Here is a 19,677-nt window from a genome sequence, read left to right on the forward strand (position 1 = left end):
GGGCCACAATAGGGGATCAAAGTTTTACATACAAATATATAGGAACTTTTTAAAAAAAATATTCTCCTCAAGAACCACTGAGCCAGAAAAGCTGATGTTTACATGAAAGCTTTCTGATATAGTGCAGATTCAAGTTTGTTCAAATCATGGCCCCTGGGGGTAGGATGGGGCCACAAGGGGGGATCAAAGTTTTACATACAAATATATAGGAAAAATCTTCAAATATCTTCTTCTCGTGAACCATTGGGCCAAAGAAGTTCACATTTACATGAAAGCTTTCTGACATAGTGTAGATTCAAGTTTGCAAAAACTATGGCCTCCAGGGGTAGGTTGGGGCCATAATAAGGACTACGGTTTTACATGCAAATATATATAGAAAGTCTTCTGATATGGACCAAGGTGACTCAGGTGAGTGATGTGGCCCATGGGCCTCTTGTTGTGATTATCTCCCCTTTGAAGGGGGCATGGCTATCAGGTCATGAAATGGCAACCTAGAAATATTTCTGGTCGCCATTTTTAGCTCACCTGAGCCGAAGGCTCAAGTGAGCTTTTCTGATCAAAATTTGTCGGTGGTGTTGGCGTCGTTGTAAACTTTTTTAACATTTTCATCTTCTTCTCAAGAACCACTGGGCCAAGTATAACCAAACTTGGCCAAAAGCATCCTTGGGGAAAGGGCTTTCAAGTTTGTTCAAATGAAGGGCCATGCCCCCTTCAAAGGGGAGATAATCACAACAATGCAAAAATAGGGTGGGGTCATTTAAAAATCTTCTTCTCCAGAACCACTGTGCCAGAGGAGCTTAAATTTTCATGAAAGCTTCCTGACATAGTGCAGATTCAAGTTTGTTCAAATCATTGCCTTTGGGGGTAGATTTGGGCCACAATATGGGGATCAAAGTTTTACATAGAAATATATATGGAAAAATCTTCTTCTCAAGAACCAATGAGTCAGAAGAGCTGAAATTTATATATATCATTTAAAATCATCTTGCCAATGAGCCAGAAGAGCTGAGATTTACATGAAAGCTTCCTGATATAATGCAGATTCAAGTTTGTTCAAATCATGGCCAGAGGGGGTAGATTGGAGCCACAATACTGAATAGGGGATCAAAGTTTTAGATAGAAATATATAGGGAAAGTCTTTAAAAATCATTTTCTCAAGAACCAATGAGTCAGAAGAGTTGAGATTTACATGAAAGCTTCCTGACATAATGCAGATTCAAGTTTGTTCAAATCATGGCCCCAGGGGGTCGATTGGGGTCACAATACTGAATAGGGGATCAAAGTTTTAGATTGAAATATATAGGGAAAGTCTTTAAAAATCATCTTCTCAAGAACCAATGAGTCAGAAGAGTTGAGATTTACATGAAAGCTTCCTGACATAGTGCAGTTTCAAGTTTGTTCAAATCATGGCCCCCTGGGGTAGTTTGGGGCCATGATAGGGGAACAAAGTTTTACATGGGAAATTGGGAATGAATTGAAAAAACCTTTAAAAATCATCCTCTCAAGAACCAATGGGCCAGAGGAGCTGAGATTTACATGAAAGCTTCTTGACATAGTGCAGATTCAAGTTTGTAAAAATCATGGCCTCCAGGGGTAGGTTGGGGCCACAATACGGACTAAGGTTTTAGATGCAAATATATATCGAAAGTCTTCAGATATAGGCCAAGGTAACTCAGGTAAGCGATGTGGTCCTTGGGCCTCTTGTAAAATTTCTAGTTGCCAATTACAAAATTTCTAATTGCCATGGTAAAAGAATTTGTAAATAAGACTTGCAAGTTGTCTTTTAATTTGATATCTTTCAATAAAAAAAGCAACCCCCATGCATGCTTGCTCTCAACCTTGTTTTTCCTCCATTCTTGATTGCTTTAAAACGTTGTTTTGACCAAGACTGAAAAATATTTATCCAAACCTCCGATCTCAATGATAAAATTTCACTGGATGTCCGAATTTTGTCCACTAGAGAAAATGCGATTTAAATATAATCTTTAGTCGCAAAATCAATTTTCTGGTCGCTAATGCGACTGTTTTACTCGCAACTTGGAGCGCTGGAATTGTTTTAGTTTAATATAGCAAAGTTGTTTTGGTAAGTGAAGTCATATTAGTTAGGTGAAGTTATATTAGTTTTAGTGAAAACATTTATAGAAGTTATGGTGAAGCTGTTTAGTTACAGTGAAGTTATTTTGGCTATTAATGTGTTAGATGTTAAAGAAATATCTGATGAATTAATTCCATGAACTCAAGAACCCATTCTCATTAAGAACATGCAGAGAGCTTTAACATCTGCCAGTATGATTAGTGCCCATGGCATTTAGGTTTTATTTCTGGGGCAAAATTTTGTATCGTAAAATGTAGTTTTGTTAATCTACACTACATGTGTGCATTTTTGATAAATCTACAGATGGCAAGAACCAAACAGACAAGCAGACAAAATTCAAGCAAGAGTTCTTATCCAAGGGCAACATTTCAACCAGTGAGTAACAGTCAGCTCATGTCATTTAAAGTTATTTGCAACTGTTGATGGACTTGATGGCCTTCAATTTTTATGCCCCCCTTTGAAAAAGAGGGGGCATATTGTTTTGCACCTGTCGGTCGGTCGGTCGGTCTGTAGACCATGTGTTGTCCGCTCAATATCTTGAGAACCATTCACTTGATGATAATGATATTTCATATGTGGGTTAGTTATGAGTAGAAGAGGATCCTTATTGTTTTTCAGGTCAAAAGGTCAAGGGTCAATCTACTCTGGACATAGGAATATAATGTCCGCTCAATATCTTGAGAACCCTTTGCTTGAAAGACATCAAACTTGGCACACTGGTACATCCTAAGGAGTAGATGACCCCTATTGATTTTGAGGTCATATGGTCAAAGGTCAAGGGTCAAACTGGGCATAGGAATATACTGACCATTCAATGTCTAGAGAACCCTTAGCTTGACAGACATCAAACTTGGTACGCCAGTACATCTTCAGAAGAAGATGACCCCCATTGATTTTGAGGTCACATGGTCAAAGGTCAAGGGTAAAACTGGACATAGGAATATACTGTCCGTCAAATATCTTGAGAACCCTTTGCTTGACAGACATCAAACTTGATACACTGGTACATCTTCAAGAGAAGATGACCCCTATTGATTTTGAGGTCACATGGTCAAAGGTCAAGGGTCAAACTTGACATGGGAATATACTGTCTGCTCAGTATCTTGAGAACTCTTTTCTTGACAGACATCAAACTTGGTACACTGATACGACTTCAGGAGAAGACGACCACTATTGATTTTGAGGTCACATGGTCAAAGGTTAAGGGTCACACTAAACAGGAATATACTGTCCGTTCAATATTTTGATAACCCTTCGCTTGACAGACATCAAACTTGGTACACTGGTACATCTTCAGGAGAAAATTACCCCTATTTATTTTGAGGTCACATGTTTAAAGGTCAAGGGTCAAACGACATAGGAATATACTGTCCGTTCAATATCTTGAGAACCCTTTGCTTGACAGACATCAAACGTGGTACACTGGTACGTCTTCAGGAGAAGACGACCCCTATTGATTTTCAGATCACATGGTCAAAGGTCAAGGGTCAAACTGGACATTGGAATATACTGTCTGCTCCATATCTTGAGAACCCTTTGCTTGACAGACATTAAACTTGGTACACTGGTACATCTTCAGGAGAAGATGACACTTATTGATTTTGAGGTTGCGTGGTCAAAGGTCAAGGGTTAAATTGTACATAGGAATATACTGTCCACTCAATATCTTGAGAACCCTTTGCTTGACAGACATCAAACTTGGTACACTGGTATATCTTCAGGAGAAGATGACTACTAATTATTTTAAGGTCACATGGTCAAAAGTCAAGGGTCAAATTGGACATAGGAATATACTGTCCATTCAATATCTTGAGAACCCTTTGCTTGACAGACATCAAACTTGGTACACTGGTACATCTTCAGGAGTTGATGACCCCTATTGATTTTTAGGTCACATGGTCAATCCACTCTTGACATAGGAAGATATTGTCTGCTCAATATTTTGAATTGATGATACTACTCTCAATTAAATGATGTGTGTGTGTATAACCCTTTTCAATTTTGCACCATGTGGGGCATATGTGTTTTACAAACATCTCTTGTTTAATGATCACTCTGAATATCAGACAGTAGGTATTTTACTTATTACTTTAAAATATGTACAAGCATGCACACACTCGCACACACATACCCCTGCACACCTAGAAAATTTGTGCCTTTTGCACTTACAATACCACCACCCCCTTTTATAATTCTGGGGTTCACCCTTGAGAGTGTGAGTGAAAGGTGTAGGGTGATTATAATGAAAAATAAATATAATGGGGAAAAATGCAGAGATTGACACTAAGGCATATGTCTGACCAACTGAGTCTACTAAATGATGGGCAGAGTTGGTGAAAGAGCATGAAAAACTACCAGACATCATGTCCTGTAGATGAGGAATAGTTTAGAAAATCTACCAGACAAGTTTAAAATTTATCAGACAGAATAAAAATAACGGAGATTGTTTCTTCTTTATTTATTTTCAAGCCGTGAGTGTGACAGTTTAAAACATTTACTTGTGTTTAACAGCTCCATATGTTTTGACCACACAGGATTAAATTTTCTTATCAATTTTGTTGTAGTTTGATTTTCATCCTTTTTGTTCATAGGTGCTTTTGGATATAACCACATACTGCGGAACCCCCAGTCAGCACTCCTCCCTCCCCTCCAGTTTACAAAAAATATCTATACAACAAATATAACCACTTTTCATTACTCATTTTACAATGCATATTCCCCATGAAACATAAAACTTGCCATTTCTAGCATCTTTGATATATCGCAGGGCTTGAAGCTAACTTTTTATGTCACCAGTCCAGCCGAACTGATGGGGTATAATTTCAACCAGTCCGCAGAACATTTTACCAGTCCAACAGAGTTTTCCAGAAATGATTAAACATTTAATTTCGTTAATGTTATTAAAACGAAATTTAACTCAATATGTCTCAGACAATATTGTAATACTTAAATGTGGGATTTATATTTACGAATCAGATTCATCTGATATCTACAGATCGAAGCATGCCAAATGTGTGTATAAAATTTCATAAGTATATGCTTTAGAAAATTAACCAGTCCCATCGGACTGACTAAAACAAATGTCAGTCAGTCCGCCAGACTTTTAACCAGTCACAGACTGACGGGCATATGTTAATTTCGAGCCCTGTATCGTAAAAGTAGACAAGGTCGGAGACTTCGAAAATGAAAGTAGATATATAACCCCTTGGAAAACTCCGTACAGTAATAATAAAGAAAAGTATTATGTGGTGTACATGTAGTTGTTTACTCACTCAACCTTACAATGAAAAATTTCTTCAAACTGCGCAGCACAAAGCCAGCCAATATTTATGTGATCTATTACATATGAATTTTCATAATTTGTAACTGCATGACGAAAACCGGAGCTATCGCCATGGAAGTGAAGTTTTATTTATTCTAAAAATATTTGTTGTAAACTAAAGGAGAGGGAGATATGCGATCATGTTAACAAACTGTTCAAGCACCTGTCTGTTTACACATTCAACCTTTTTTACATCTGTACTCAGCGATTTTTTTCTACCCACTGGTACCGGTACCCATTCAATTGGGAAAAATAGCGTCAACATCGAACAAATTGAGAATTTTCTACCATTGTATCGGCAAATGATTTCAAGTAAACGAAAAGAAAAAAGAGAACAAAACAAGAAGTAGTCATCTCTTTACAAACTTTTTTACGGTAATATTTGCTGTTGTGACACATAAGGAATCGTCGTAGGCTCATTTTAGAATCGTCGTAGCTCTACAAAACACGCACACCAGTCTTCATGAAAACATTTAAAACTTGCTGGCCAGTCGGACCAGTGAACTGTCTGAATTTACTGGCCCACGGTGAAATTTACTGGCCCCCTAAATTTTCATGTTTATCACATACATTAATGGAATGTATTGTAATATTGTACAATTAATTTACTGAAACTATCCTGGTTATAACTCGTATTCATATCTACCCTAAGACATCCTTTCTGTCGATATCAGAAAAACAACACTGACTGTACACGGTATTTTCTCTCTCTTCGCCCGCAAACAACAAGATTACAAATTCACATATTTTTCACAAACATGAAAACAGCCCGAGTGCAGTTTAGGAAGTAGCCTTCTCTACCAACATCAAATGGAAACCATTGATTAATTCTACAAACTATAGAAATTGTATAAAATCAGAGATAACTGCAATTGTCGAAGTTCATTATACCCCCCGCAACAAGTTGTGGTGGGGGGGGGGGGGTATACTGGAATCGGGTTGTCCGTCTGTGTGTCCGTCCGTCTGTAGATGCAATGGTTTCCGGGCTCTAAAGCATTATCCTTTCCACCTACCGTCACCATATCATATATATGGACTACCCATGGGATGAAGATGTTCCCTATTGATTTTGGGGTCAAAAGGTCAAAGGTCAAGCGCACTGGACATCGAAGTAGCAATATGGTTTCCGGGCTCTAAAGCGTTATCCTTTCCACCTACAGTCACCATATCCTACATATGGACTACCCACGGGATGAAGATGTTCCCTATCGATTTTGGGGTCAAAAGGTCAAAGGTCAAGCGCACTGGACATCGAAGTAGCAATATGGTTTCCAGGCTCTAAAGCGTTATCCTTTCCACCTACAGTCACCATATCATACATATGGACTACCCATGGAATGAAGATGTTCCCTATTGATTTTGGGGTCAAAAGGTCAAGTGCACTGGACATCGAAGTAGCAATATGGTTTCCGGGCTCTAAAGCGTTATCCTTTCCACCTACAGTCACCATATCATACATATGGCCTACCCATATGGGATGAAGATGTTCCCTATCGAATTTGGTGTCAAAAGGTCAAAGGTCACACACACTGGACATCGAAGTAGCAATATGGTTCGGTTTGTCATGCCATTTGTTTTTTACACTCAGAAAAGAGGTAGTTTATACCTATTACCAACACCCTTTGGGAGATTGGGGTAAGCGGGGGGTAATTCTTAGTGAGCATTGCTCACAGTACCTCTTGTTTCAATTGGACAATGCAATAAAGCAGCAATTACCGGTGTGCAGTGCCGATACAGAATGCGGCCATTCTTGTTGTTTCAACAAGTTGTTCGTTTAATAAGTTATCTTGACAATTACAAGTATAGTTACTGTTTTTTACGAAATAAACCACAATGTCCAAACATTTACTTTATATGCTATTTTTTGATTTATTTTTATTGTAAATTTAAGCAAATAAGATGTTCAGAATATCTAAATCCAACATTATGTTTAATGTGATTTACAAAAAGTCTACTAGCCCATCGGACTTTCTGATTTTTAATTTTCACTGACCCGACTGTAAAATTCACTGGCCTCGGTCTTCGGACCACTGAGTTTTCGTGAAGACTGGCACACTGCCATGATCTGTACTTTCGACTTAATACCGTAAATTACGATATCAGCTGTCTATTTTTCGGCAACTAAATTGGGAATATTTAGTCTCAAAATTGGGAAAAATCAATGGTTTTTGGCATTAGGAATGGTAGTTTATTGGTACCAGTTATATAAGGAAAAACAATGCTGGTACTACGATTTTTCAACCGTGTGATAGGCCACACAATCGGAAGTAGAATAACATGCATATATTGAAAGTACACGCACAGAGTGAGCTTATGATTTCTGGGAAATCACATTTGTTGTTCAAAAGCAAGTTATCTAGATACCAGATGAAGTTTTTGTTTGCACAAAAGCCAATAAACAGATGTGATCCTGTTTTTGTTTGCCAATATCTACTGGACAGTTTGTCAGACGAGTTTCTAAGTTTTACCGGACAAATTTAAAATTTACCGAAGGTATCCAGTAGTCAGGCATCTTTCGCCAACTCTTGATGGGTCTGGTCAGGTAAAATAAGTTTACTAGTCTGACTTGTCGTGTTGAAAATATGAACAAGAAACTTTATTTTAAATCATAAGATATTTTATTCTTAACTAAGAAATAAATGGTAAAACTTTGCGGACAATTTTAAACTTCGTGATGACATAATATCTCTTTTTTTTATTTTAGTTGTGATAAATATGTCGCAGTTGGAAATGATGTTTTACAACATCTACTCATTGTTGATTAAAAATGTGAATGGATTCAAACTCGGGACATGTCTAGTGACATAGATATTATCACAGGAAGTTTAAATCACCAGGGATCGACATTAACGGTTGCTCGATTGCCTGGGACAAGTGAAAACTCGGTTCCGACAAGTGAACTCAATACACACTTGTCCAATCGGGCAAGTGAATATTTCAGTAAGGGTTGTTGCTATCTTACTTGAGTTAAGCCTTGGGTACCAACATTTTTGACCCCTTGACCTTGGAGTTTGACCTACTTTTTGAAAACTTTAACCTTGCTAATAACATTTGAACAAAAAGAGATAGAGCTTTGATATTTTACATGAGTATTCCTTGTGACAAGACCTTTCCGTTGGTATTGAACCTTTTGACCTTGACATTTGACCTACTTTTAATTTTTTTTTTACATTGGTCATAACTTCTAAATGGTAAATATTAGAGCTTTCATATTGTACATGAGCATTTCTTTTGACAAGATCTTTCTACTGGTACCAAGATATTTGCCCTTGTGACCTTGGCCATCTTCGGAATTGGCCATTATCGGGGGCATTTGTGTTTCACAAACACATCTTGTTAAAAATGAAGTCCTTGTTGTTGAACCATATCTTATTCTATCAATGAGTGGTTCCTAAACGCAGTATCCGACAAATATTTAGGGCCTCGCATGAAATGCGGGAAGCCCTATAGTAATCCCATTGTCTGTCCATCCGTCTGTCCGTCAACACTTTCTTTGTGACATGATAACTCAAACAATTTTTATCGTACAGTTTTCAAATTTTGTACAGAAATACTTTACAATAAGAGGAAGACACCTACAGATTTTGGGGTCCTGTCACTTTGCCTGTATATCATCTTTGTTATTATGAACACTTTCTTTGTGACACGATAAATCAGTTTTCATTGTACAGTTTTCATATTTTGAACAGAAATACTTTACAATAAGAGGAAGACACCTATAGATTTTGAGGTCATGTCATTTTGTCTGTCTGTTTGTATGTCATCTCTGTTATTATGAACACTTTCTTTGTGACACGACAACTCAAACAGTTTTCATTGTACAGTTTTCATATTTTGAACAGAAATACTTTACAATAAGAGGAAGACACCTATAGATTTTGGAGTCATGTCACTTTGTCTGCCTGTTTGTATGTCATCATCTTTCTTATTATGACCGTATCTATTTACCACTATCTAAGGGAGATAATTCAATTTGAATTATGGTATGTAGTGTGTTGATATTAAGAATTTACAAAAAATAACTCTACAACATTGTTAGCCGAGTTGCGTAGCAAATGTCGGCTTTTAAATTGGCGAAGGATGAGCGTCCAGTCGGGTGGGCGGCGTCCACAATTAGCTTGTCCGGTCTCTAACTTCCATACTTTTTGGTGCATCTTTGTGAGACTTACATAACATGATCATGCACATCCAAAAGAGGAAGGTTCCTATTTATTTTGAGGTCAAAAGGTCATGGTCGCTTTGTCACTTAATGCCATAGATTTGAGCTTGTCCTGTCTCTAACTTTCATACTACTTGGTGCGTATTTGTCAGACTTGCATATTTTGATCACATTCAAAAGAAGAAAGGTTCCTATTTATTTTTAGGTCAAAAGTTCAAGGTCTCTTTTCACTATATACTGTAGATTTGAGCTTGCCTCTAACTTTTATACATGTACTTGCTGGTGCATGTTTATCAGACTTCAAATCCTGATGACATTCAAGATTCATCAGGGGTGTGATTTTTCCTCTTTTCACCTATGTATGTAAAGACATATATTCTATAGATTTCTATTTTTAAAAATTTAGAATCACATGCACTTCTATTAAATGTGTTTGAAAACGCTTAGACCCCCCGATGTCTAAGAATTTCCTTTTCCTAGACATCAATATGTCAAATTCATAATCCTTTTCGAATAATATGTACCACATTTTGCACCTGGAGTTATCCATTTTGAATCCCCTATTACAATGGGATTTAGAACTTTGCACTCTGTTGTGTTTGAATGGATGAGTGTGTGTCAAACAGAAGTAATTTAAATTTGCATCAGTCTCTCAAAAATATGCTTCATGATTCCTTTTTCACAAATTTACATTCCAATGTATCTTTGAATATTATTAATTCTAACATATATACCAGCCCCAAACATTGGTATATCAAATACAGATGTCACTTTGCTCTAATAACCCTCAGCGGGGGCCCTTGCTGACTGTGTCAGTTTTCTAGTTTGTACGACTTATCGTTTATATGTTTGAGAGATGGCTTCACAACCGTCTCTCTTCAAGTGGGAAAAACGGAGAGAAATCGGACGATAAAAAAAGGGAGAATGTTCAAAATAAAAGGAAATACAGAGTTCTTGAAATTTCTTTGGAAGTGTCAGACATTTGGTCCGATACTGTTAGAAATAGTGTCAGCCCAAACAAAATTTTGTCAGTCCAGAAAAAAATGCATTGCTTTTTAGGTTTTTATAAATTTTATTTATAATCAACATGTGTTATTGTATTCAATCTCCATCTCAGCTATACGTTCATAAATTCTCCTTTCATACCCTTTGGCATCTTCCTCACACTCTGAATCTTCTTCAATTCACCGAGTCACTTTTTTGCTCCATTTCTCTCTCATCCTTCACTTCTGTCCCATCCTCCACTTCTCTCTCACCCTCCACTTTTCTCTCTATCCTGTCTATTCCTCTCAACTTCTTTCTCATCTTCCTCTGCAATCGTTTAAATTACTCTCTCTCACTTTGGCCCGGGTGTAGTTGGTCTCGCGACTTTGAGCAGATGGTGTCACCTAGTAATAGGTAAAACCGCATCAAACAAGTCATTGTCTCCCAGATTCCCGGTTTCTTTTCTCCTCATAGTTCTCACAACAGATTCTTCACGTTTACGTTTCAATGTCTTGCCGGATTTAGCATCGGTTTGAAAATTTATGGGCCACATGGCCGCCATTTTTCCCGGTAAAAAACGGACTTCGATCCCGATCTTTTATCGGCCATCAGGACCGACAATTAAGTAATTTGTGTCGGACATTTACTACTTTTATCGGATAATCCGACATTACCGACACTTTTCAAGAACTCTGAAATATGAATTAAAACGTAAACGTGAGTTTCCGTCTGCTTGGCAATCAGAGTTTGATGGTTTAGCTGACACTGACAATGGAATGATTTGCACTATGTGTCAAAAATTTCGCGGTATTGCCGGGAATTCATAGTTTCTTGCAGGTAACATACCGACTTGATAGCATCTGTGCTCATTTTTCTTCACCAAAAATTTACAATGTTAAGGTGCATATCAAGCAGAACAACGACGTGCTGCAAATGAATATGAAGGTCCCATGGATGTTGTACTACAAAAGCTTGGTGAAAAAAATAAATCCCTCAATTTTTAACACAGCATACTGTGTTCTGCAGGCAGAGATGTCATTGCAGTGTATCCAACACTTAAAATTACAAATAAACAAGAGGCTCATGGGCCACATCGCTCACCTTGGCTCATATTTAAAGATTTTTCCTATATATTCGCATGTAAAACTTTAATCCCTATTGTGCCATGATTTTAATAAACTTGAATCTGCACTATGTCAGGAAGCTTTCATGTAAATCTCAGCTTTTCTGGCTCAGTTGTTCTTGAGAAGATTTTTAAAGAATTTTCCAATATATTTGTATGTAAAACTTTGATCCTCTATTGTGGCCCCATCCAACCCCCGGGGGCCATGATTTCAACAAGCTTGAATCTACACTATGTCAGGAAGCTTTCATGTAAATTTCAGCTTTTCTGGCCCAGTGGTTCTTGAGAAGATTTTTAAATGACCCCACCCTATTTTTGCATTTTTGTGATTATCTCCTCTTTGAAAGGAGCATGGCCCTTCATTTGAACAAACTTGAAAGCCCTTTTGGCCAAGTTTGGTTGAAATTGGCCCAGTGGTTCTGGAGAAGAAGTCAAAAATATAAAAAGTTTACAGACAGACGATGGACAACAGGTGATCAGAAAAGCTCACTTGAGCTTTCAGCTCAGGTGAGTTAAAAATGGATTCAGAACTTGGAAGTGTGAAAAATTATCAAACTGATAAGGCTTGTGCACGATTTGCACCTCATATAGCTGATGACATTAGGCAAGGGGTCCAAGAATCCCTCAGCAATGCTAATTAAGCTTTATCTGTTATGTTTGATGGTGCTTATACTGACAGTAGTGTAAGTGAAATTGTCTATTGTCGAGTTCTGACAGATGGTGAACCAAGGTATTTTTTGGGGGGGTTAGAGGACCTTGAGCATGCATGCCTAAGGTGTGTTTGATTCCATTGATAGGGCTATGCAAAAGTTTGGATGTGTGGATTGGAAGAAAAAACTTGTAAGTGTTGGGTGTGATGGGTCTAATATTAATTTGGGTTCAAAGGACTGTGTGGCTACAAGAATGTATCAAATTAGGCCATATGTTCTGCCTATTCATTGTGTAGCCCATCAACTAGAGTTGGGAGTTTTGAGTGCACTAAAAAACAATGCTACTCTCAATACTATTTATGACATATTGAAAAAAGTCCATAAACATTATCATTACTCCCCAAAGGCTCTGCGTTAGCTTAGATCCATTGTGGAAGCAATGGATGATAAAATTCTGAAACCAACCAGACTACAAGGCACCAGGTGGATGCTTCATTTGCACCAGTCTATCAAATGTGTGCTAAAGAGTTGATGTCATTTTGAGCATGTATCACAAGCTGGTCCAGGCAAAGCTACAGCTAAGGTGAAGGGGAGAGCTCATTTTGTATGATGAGGGACTATAGAATCTTGCGTAACATGTTTTTCTTGCAAGATCTGCTGGAAGTAATAAGCACTTTTAAGTCTAAAACTGCAGTTCAATGCTTCAACATCTGTTGACTTTCTGGATGCTCTCGAGACTGTCAATCTTGAACTTATTCAACTTTGACAGGTTCCTGGGGTCAAGCTGCAATCATTCCTGGATGAATTGAATTTTAATGGTCTAGTGACATGCAGACTGTCATTGACACTGTGGCAGTATCAGATCAATGGCAGACTTGAAAATCCTAACAACCCAACAATGCGCATCCTTCAAGCCACAAGAAATTTTGATCTCGAGGAACAGCCACATAATAGACAAGACCTGGCTGGTTTCAGGAAAACTGACCTGCAACTTTTGGCAAATCATTTCCAAGAATTCTTGGACAACAAACAGTTTCAAAGAAACCAGATCCCTCAAGAGTGGACTTGTGCTAAAGCTTATCTGGGGAACAGGTTAACAAGACCAGATGCTTCTATAAAGATGCTATTCAGGGGCAATGCAGGTCAATTAAAATATCTCTTGTTACTTATAGAGGTGATACTAGTTATCCCTGCGTCTAGCGCTGTTTGCACAGAGATGATGAATCACCTCTTGACTAGTGTTGAAAAATCGGGAAAATTTCATAATCGATAATTGGTCATAATTGGAAGAACTGTTTCAATCAATGATCGATATAATCGGTATTTACATGTAGTTAATAATGGGGGGGGGGGGGGGTATATAGGAATCGCTCAGTCTGTCTGTCCGTCTGTCTGTCTCCAGATTCGTGTCTGGGCCATAACTTCTTTGTTCTTTGACATAGGCATACCATATTTGGCACACAGGTGGATCACCATGAGACGATGTGTCAAGTACCTTCATGACCTCCATATGACCTTGACCCTTGACCTCAAGGTCAAAATTAAAGGTTTTTTTTTTACAATGGATTCGTGTCTGGGCCATAACTTCTTTGTTCTATGACATAGGCATACCATATTTGACACATGAGTGTATCACCATGAGACGATGTGTCGGGTACCTTCATGACCTCTGTATGATTTTGACCTCAAGGTCAAAATTATATGTTTTTACAATGGATTCGTGTCAGGGCCATAACTTCTTTGTTCTTTGACATAGGCATACCATATTTGACACATGGGTGTATCACCATGAGACGATGTGTCTGGTACTTTCATGACCTCTATATGACCTTGAACTTTGACCTCAAGGTCAAAATTGATGATAGGGTTTTGACATAGTCATACCATAAGACATGGGTGTATCAACATGAGACTATGTGTCATGTACATTCATGACCTTGACCTTTGATCTCAAGGTCAAAATTATAGGTTTATACCATAGATTTGTGTTCGGACTATATCTATAAATAAAAAACATACCTACTGGGTCGGATCCTTTTTTAAAATCGGAGGCGACCTGAAACAAACTTCTTTTTTTGCCTAAGTGGTTGAAGAAGTATCCATCTCTTTCTGCAATTTTGGAAAAAATATTTTCCAGACCAAACAAAGAAAGCGTCCTAGAAAACCAAGAAAAGAGCGGTTATGGATGACTGAGAGAGAGGCAAGAGCGCCCTGGATGTACCTGCCCTATCGCTATGATCCGTGGAATAAGTCGGACTCGGATTCAGACATGGAAGATGAGATGGGCCATGATGATTTGGATGATGAGGTTCTGTTTGGGAGTCTTCGTGGAAACATTGTTGGGATTCGTTATTACAATGGAATCGTAAGTTTACAGAAATAAGTGGAGCAGTGGTCTTTTTTTAAAGGTTGCATTGTGTGTAATAAATGTAGAGATCCTGTGTACGAGTTATACAACAGATCCAGTTTTGTTTTTAGAAGCAAATTATTGAAAATTTTGTTTTGATATGCTGGTAGTACTATTATAACTTGGATATCTATACAACATCGTTACAAGCCAAGCCTAGTGCTTCTCGGTACTTTCAGTACTTTGATTTTTAAGGTGTGTTTATAGGTGAACAACAATGAAATGGTGGCCCTGGAGAGAGAAACCCACAATAAGTATGATAGAAATGCTATTAAAGTAGTCAATGTGGTCCACCTGCAAGTGGGACACATTAAACGAGAACAAGCTGCTGCGTTGGCGCCTATTATGGACAGCGGTTTGGCAAGATTGGAAGGGTAAGTAACTTTGGCATAATTGTTGTTAATTTTTATTTGAACATGTTTTTGCACCAGAAACAAATGCTGTTTTCAAAGTGTGAAATTATCTATCTGCATGTATAAAAAAATTGTAGATCTCCCAGAGCATTGATGCTTTGATTTTAGTAACCATTGAATTTCATCTATTGTTTAAAAACAATTCTTTCATTTCCTGTTTTACGGAAGGGCCAGCCCTAAGTTGGGCTGCAATCAAATAAAAATAAAGAATACCCAATTTGTCTTTTATTAGGTCACCTGAGTTACTCAGGTGACCTATTGCCGTTGGTCTTCGTCCGTCGTCATGCGTCGTACATTAACTATTTTACATTTTTAACTTCTTGAAAACTTTTAAGCTCAATTGTTACCATTTTTAGGTCACTTGAATAAACTCACGTGACCTATTGTCTTATTGTCCGTCATCGTGCATTAGCAATTGAACATTTTAAACTTCTTCATAACTACTATTCCAATCCTTTTCAAATTTGGTATGAAGCATCTTTGGAACAAGGGGGACATGAATTGTAATTTTCAGGACTCGCGCGCATGTTCGATCCTGCACTCAGGGCCTTAGGATGGGCCAAAAATTGACCACATTTTCGAAGATCTTTTTCTCTACACCTGCATATCTTTAAGGAAATCTAAATGCATTGTGATATAGAACAGGAAGGTCTATACCAAAATTGAAACTTTTAGGATCCCCTGGGTAGAGGTTCTGACTCCAGGATGGGGCCGAACTTCAATTACTTGTATCTATAGTGTATATGTGCAAAATTCAATTTAGAAAGGGATATTTATTATGGGCATGGATACGGCCTGCATACTGGTAAAAGAAAATTTGTACAGAAAGAATTCTTCGGCATTTGTGTCACAGGGCCGCGAAGTGCGGCAACAAAAATACAACAATATGTAAAAATGGGATCTTCGAATATTCTGTGAACTGTACTTGTGATGATGTCTACCACGACATCACAAATGATTCGTACTTTTGTCCCCACAAAACTGATGTTGTTGAGGTAGTAGTGTTCCAATCATTGATTATAATCGAAAATCAGTCGATTGTTGGCAAATTCTAAACGCTCAATTATGAAAATTTTATTCCAATAAAAGGGTTTTTAGATTTTGTTTTCTCAGCGACTGTAGTTTTTGAAGAATATTCCTGCCGTGACTTATCTAGTAACCTAAAAGTTTTTTTTTATCGTAATGACGGCGCACACAAAATAAGAAGTATCCATACACGGGGAATAAAGTATGTTCGCTTGGTCAGATACTGAGATAGACGTACTTAAATGATTCAAGCATATAAACGAAGGACCATTGATAAAAAAAAATCTTGATACTAGTAAATCCATGTGCGAATTACGCAGATAAAAACCGCTTTTAAGGGCCACTGTTACTCTGCACGTGCGTATCGTGTTTTCAGTTGGTGACAATTAATAGATCTGTTTTATTTTTTGTTTTTAATAAAATGAATTTCTTTCCTTATTTTGCTTTGGTGAATGTTAATCATATTCTAATTATGCCGGACCATCGTCAGTTAATGAATTGTAACTTTGATATACGGGGATATAACTGAAGCAAACGATATCCGTTTTGGGCGACTTTTATATATATATGTAATTAAAAGAATAACAAATACACACAGAAAATATTTACTTACACTCTCTCGGCTATAGAAACAACAAATATGAACGTGGATAATATTTATTTACACATTTTCAGTAGTTCAATTAACTTTAATCATTATATAATTTCTCTGTCCGATTATAATCGATAATTAGTTACAGTAAACCAATCATCGATTATGAAATTCTCACCGATTCCCATCACTAGTATTTATCTGACAAACTTGATGGAACTACAACTTTTTGTCATGACAAGTAAGAAGGCCTTCATTTAGTGAAAGACTTAAACAAGTGTCTCAAATATGTGATATTCAAAGTAACATTGTTCTGAATATATATATATGTACTGTACCTACAGAAACATTTCATTATCTAACTTGTATGGCCTTTAGGTCTTAATGATATCTAGTCAACACACAAAAGACATTGAATTTGAGATTATTACTTTATTTAGTAGCCTTATTACAGTACCCGCAACGTTATTCTTGACATTCCTATCGTATCGTGCGTGTATCCTATCGTATTGTGTATCAGGTTTTCCGTTTTCTATCGTGTTTTGCGTTTATCAGGTCTATCGTGTATCGTGTTTTGCGTGTATCAGGTTTTCCGTTTATTGTGAAAATCGTTTATCGTGTAGCTTCGAAAACTATCGGGATCGTATATAAAATCTAATGAAAAAGTACGATACTTTCCGGAACCTTTATTCGTTTTGTTAAAGAAGCTATTTTTAGGAATCGAGGAAAGACGGTATATTTGAAGGAGAACATAAAGTTGTCGATTTTAAGGCAGAGGAAGAGCTATTTGTCTGTCCAGAGAGAGAGTGAAAATTTATCACAATTTAATTCTAAGTAGTCTGGAAAGTAGGACAGTAAACCGAGCACAGTAAATCTGAAAGCTCCTTCTGAAGTTCATAAACATTTGTTTGTCTAGAAACAGTTATTTGTAATTAACACTAACAGAAAAATAGGGAGTTCCGATTTGAAAGGAAAAATCAGTAAATTACATTGTTTATCACATACATGTATATTTTAATAATGGTTCTTTTTCTTCCGATTTTTTTTTTTCACGTGTATGCTACTTATATAGCAACTGCTGAACTTGTGCGGGTCCTTATATTTGATTTTGTGTATCACCCGTGTTTTGACAGCTAACATTCTCAGGGACATTGTATTTCACACATTTAGAAGATTAAGTTTTAAAAGGGTGCAAGGGTATTGCATCCCCCAAAATTCTGCTCAACTGGGCACGATTCCGCTGTCATCGTTGTTTTTTTTTATATACCTTGTACATGTACACATGTACCAATACTCGTACGTGTAGATACTGGAAATTTATGTTGGTTTTGATGATTATTTGAATTTTTTTTTACACACCAAGCGTTTCAAAATTGCGAATTTAAAACAAGCCGGGTTTTGTTTATGTTTTTTAAACAGTATATTTATGTTTTGTTAACAAAATATCAATTCAAATAAATATGTTCCAATTACTTATGACTATCAATTATCAATCATAGTGTAAAAATATCTAACAGGTGTAGTGCGGTTGATTTTTTTTAAAGCGGTCGTTATGAAAATAACTTGAGATGTTGAATGAGCCGTGAACTTAGAGCTTGATGCAAAATAACCCCCTCCTCGCTACACGCACAATATTACTTAGTTTTATTTCATACTCAAGGTAATATACATTAGCATAAGAGAGCTACTGAAGCATGATATCACTACATTATATTACATTTAGTTAATTCCCTGTATAATCTATATATTAAACATTAGGTGACAATATAAGTTTTAGAATCATTGGCTGATAAAATTCATATAGATATCAAATAATGAATTCAATGCCGTATATATTTTATTATTTTTTTTAAATTTTAGCTGTGATGGCATTAAAAAAAAACAAAAAAAACGTACGACCGTGGATTAAAGAAATTATATGGTACAAAACCGATCAATGTTTTAAACAAATGTTACCGCGACGGGGACAGGTAGCTGATAGTCATCCCGCGATGAGAACGCGGTTTTCCTGAGTTACCTATAGATTACCGCGTTAGATTTTTTCCCATCGCGAGAACGCGGGAAACAAGAAATCCGCTTTGTCCATAATGTAGGTATATAATGAACATTGAAATCCTTCAATATTATTATCAACATAATGTAAACATAATGTAATTATGTTGTAGGTATCAAAATTTCGTTCCGTCTAAACCGTTTCTAAATTTACAACATTTCTATCAGGTTTTCCGTTTATCGTGAAGATCGTTTATCGTGTTTTGCGTTTATTAGGTCTATCATGAAGATCGTTTATCAGGTTTTGCGTTTATCAGGTTTATCGTGTATCCTATCGTATCGTGCATGTATCCTATCGTATCGTGCGTGTATCCTATCCTATCGTGCGTGTATCGTGTTCTATCGTTTATCATGTCAAGAATAACGTTGCGGGTACTGTATACATGTATGTTGAAGTGATATTAACAAACAATTTCTAGTCAGAAAAAATCCTCTCTGCTCGGTGTTCAGTGTCAAATTTTATACTTTTAAGTATTTGATTCATGTTTTGAATTTTTACTAGTCAAAAAATACTGGGGGCTATTTTTACTTGAATAGCCCTTTTTCAAAGTTTTCTAGTCATGCTAGTCACTCATAACTTCTTCATATGTTGTATTAGTATCAATAAAACTTTATGATTTGTTTGTCTGTTTCTTGTGTGTTTGATAAATTTCAGGAATTTCCAGAAAAAATATAAAAAGCCTACCTACCTACCTACCCACTTCCAAAAAGTTAGGTAGGGTAAGGGGAAACAAAAATATTTTTAATTGTAGCCTTATCCAGCATTTAGATGTTACTACCCATTTTATATTTAAGGAGGTATGCTACACCAGAGAAATTTGATGTAGATGAAAAGTGTAGGATATGTACAAAAA

At 36.9% G+C, this 19,677-nt stretch overlaps 1 protein-coding gene across 3 annotated transcripts in view; it reads left to right on the forward strand.

The window, feature by feature from the left end:
- The window catches only part of LOC125649063 (helicase-like transcription factor), a 72,490-nt gene that overhangs the window by 4,285 nt on the left and 48,528 nt on the right, over positions 1-19,677 (forward strand). For 2 of the 3 annotated variants that reach the window (XM_048876273.2, XM_048876274.2), the window contains exons 2-4: positions 2,399-2,470; positions 14,471-14,698; positions 14,948-15,114. In XM_048876273.2, the coding sequence (XP_048732230.2) occupies positions 2,399-2,470; positions 14,471-14,698; positions 14,948-15,114 (467 nt within the window). Of the gene's footprint in view, positions 1-2,398; positions 2,471-10,870; positions 11,398-14,470; positions 14,699-14,947; positions 15,115-19,677 lie in introns of those variants that run through there. The other variant, XM_048876275.2, reaches the window with a different exon arrangement.

The sequence above is a fragment of the Ostrea edulis genome, chromosome 5, assembly GCF_947568905.1.
Source record: "Ostrea edulis chromosome 5, xbOstEdul1.1, whole genome shotgun sequence".
Lineage (NCBI taxonomy): Eukaryota > Metazoa > Mollusca > Bivalvia > Ostreida > Ostreidae > Ostrea > Ostrea edulis.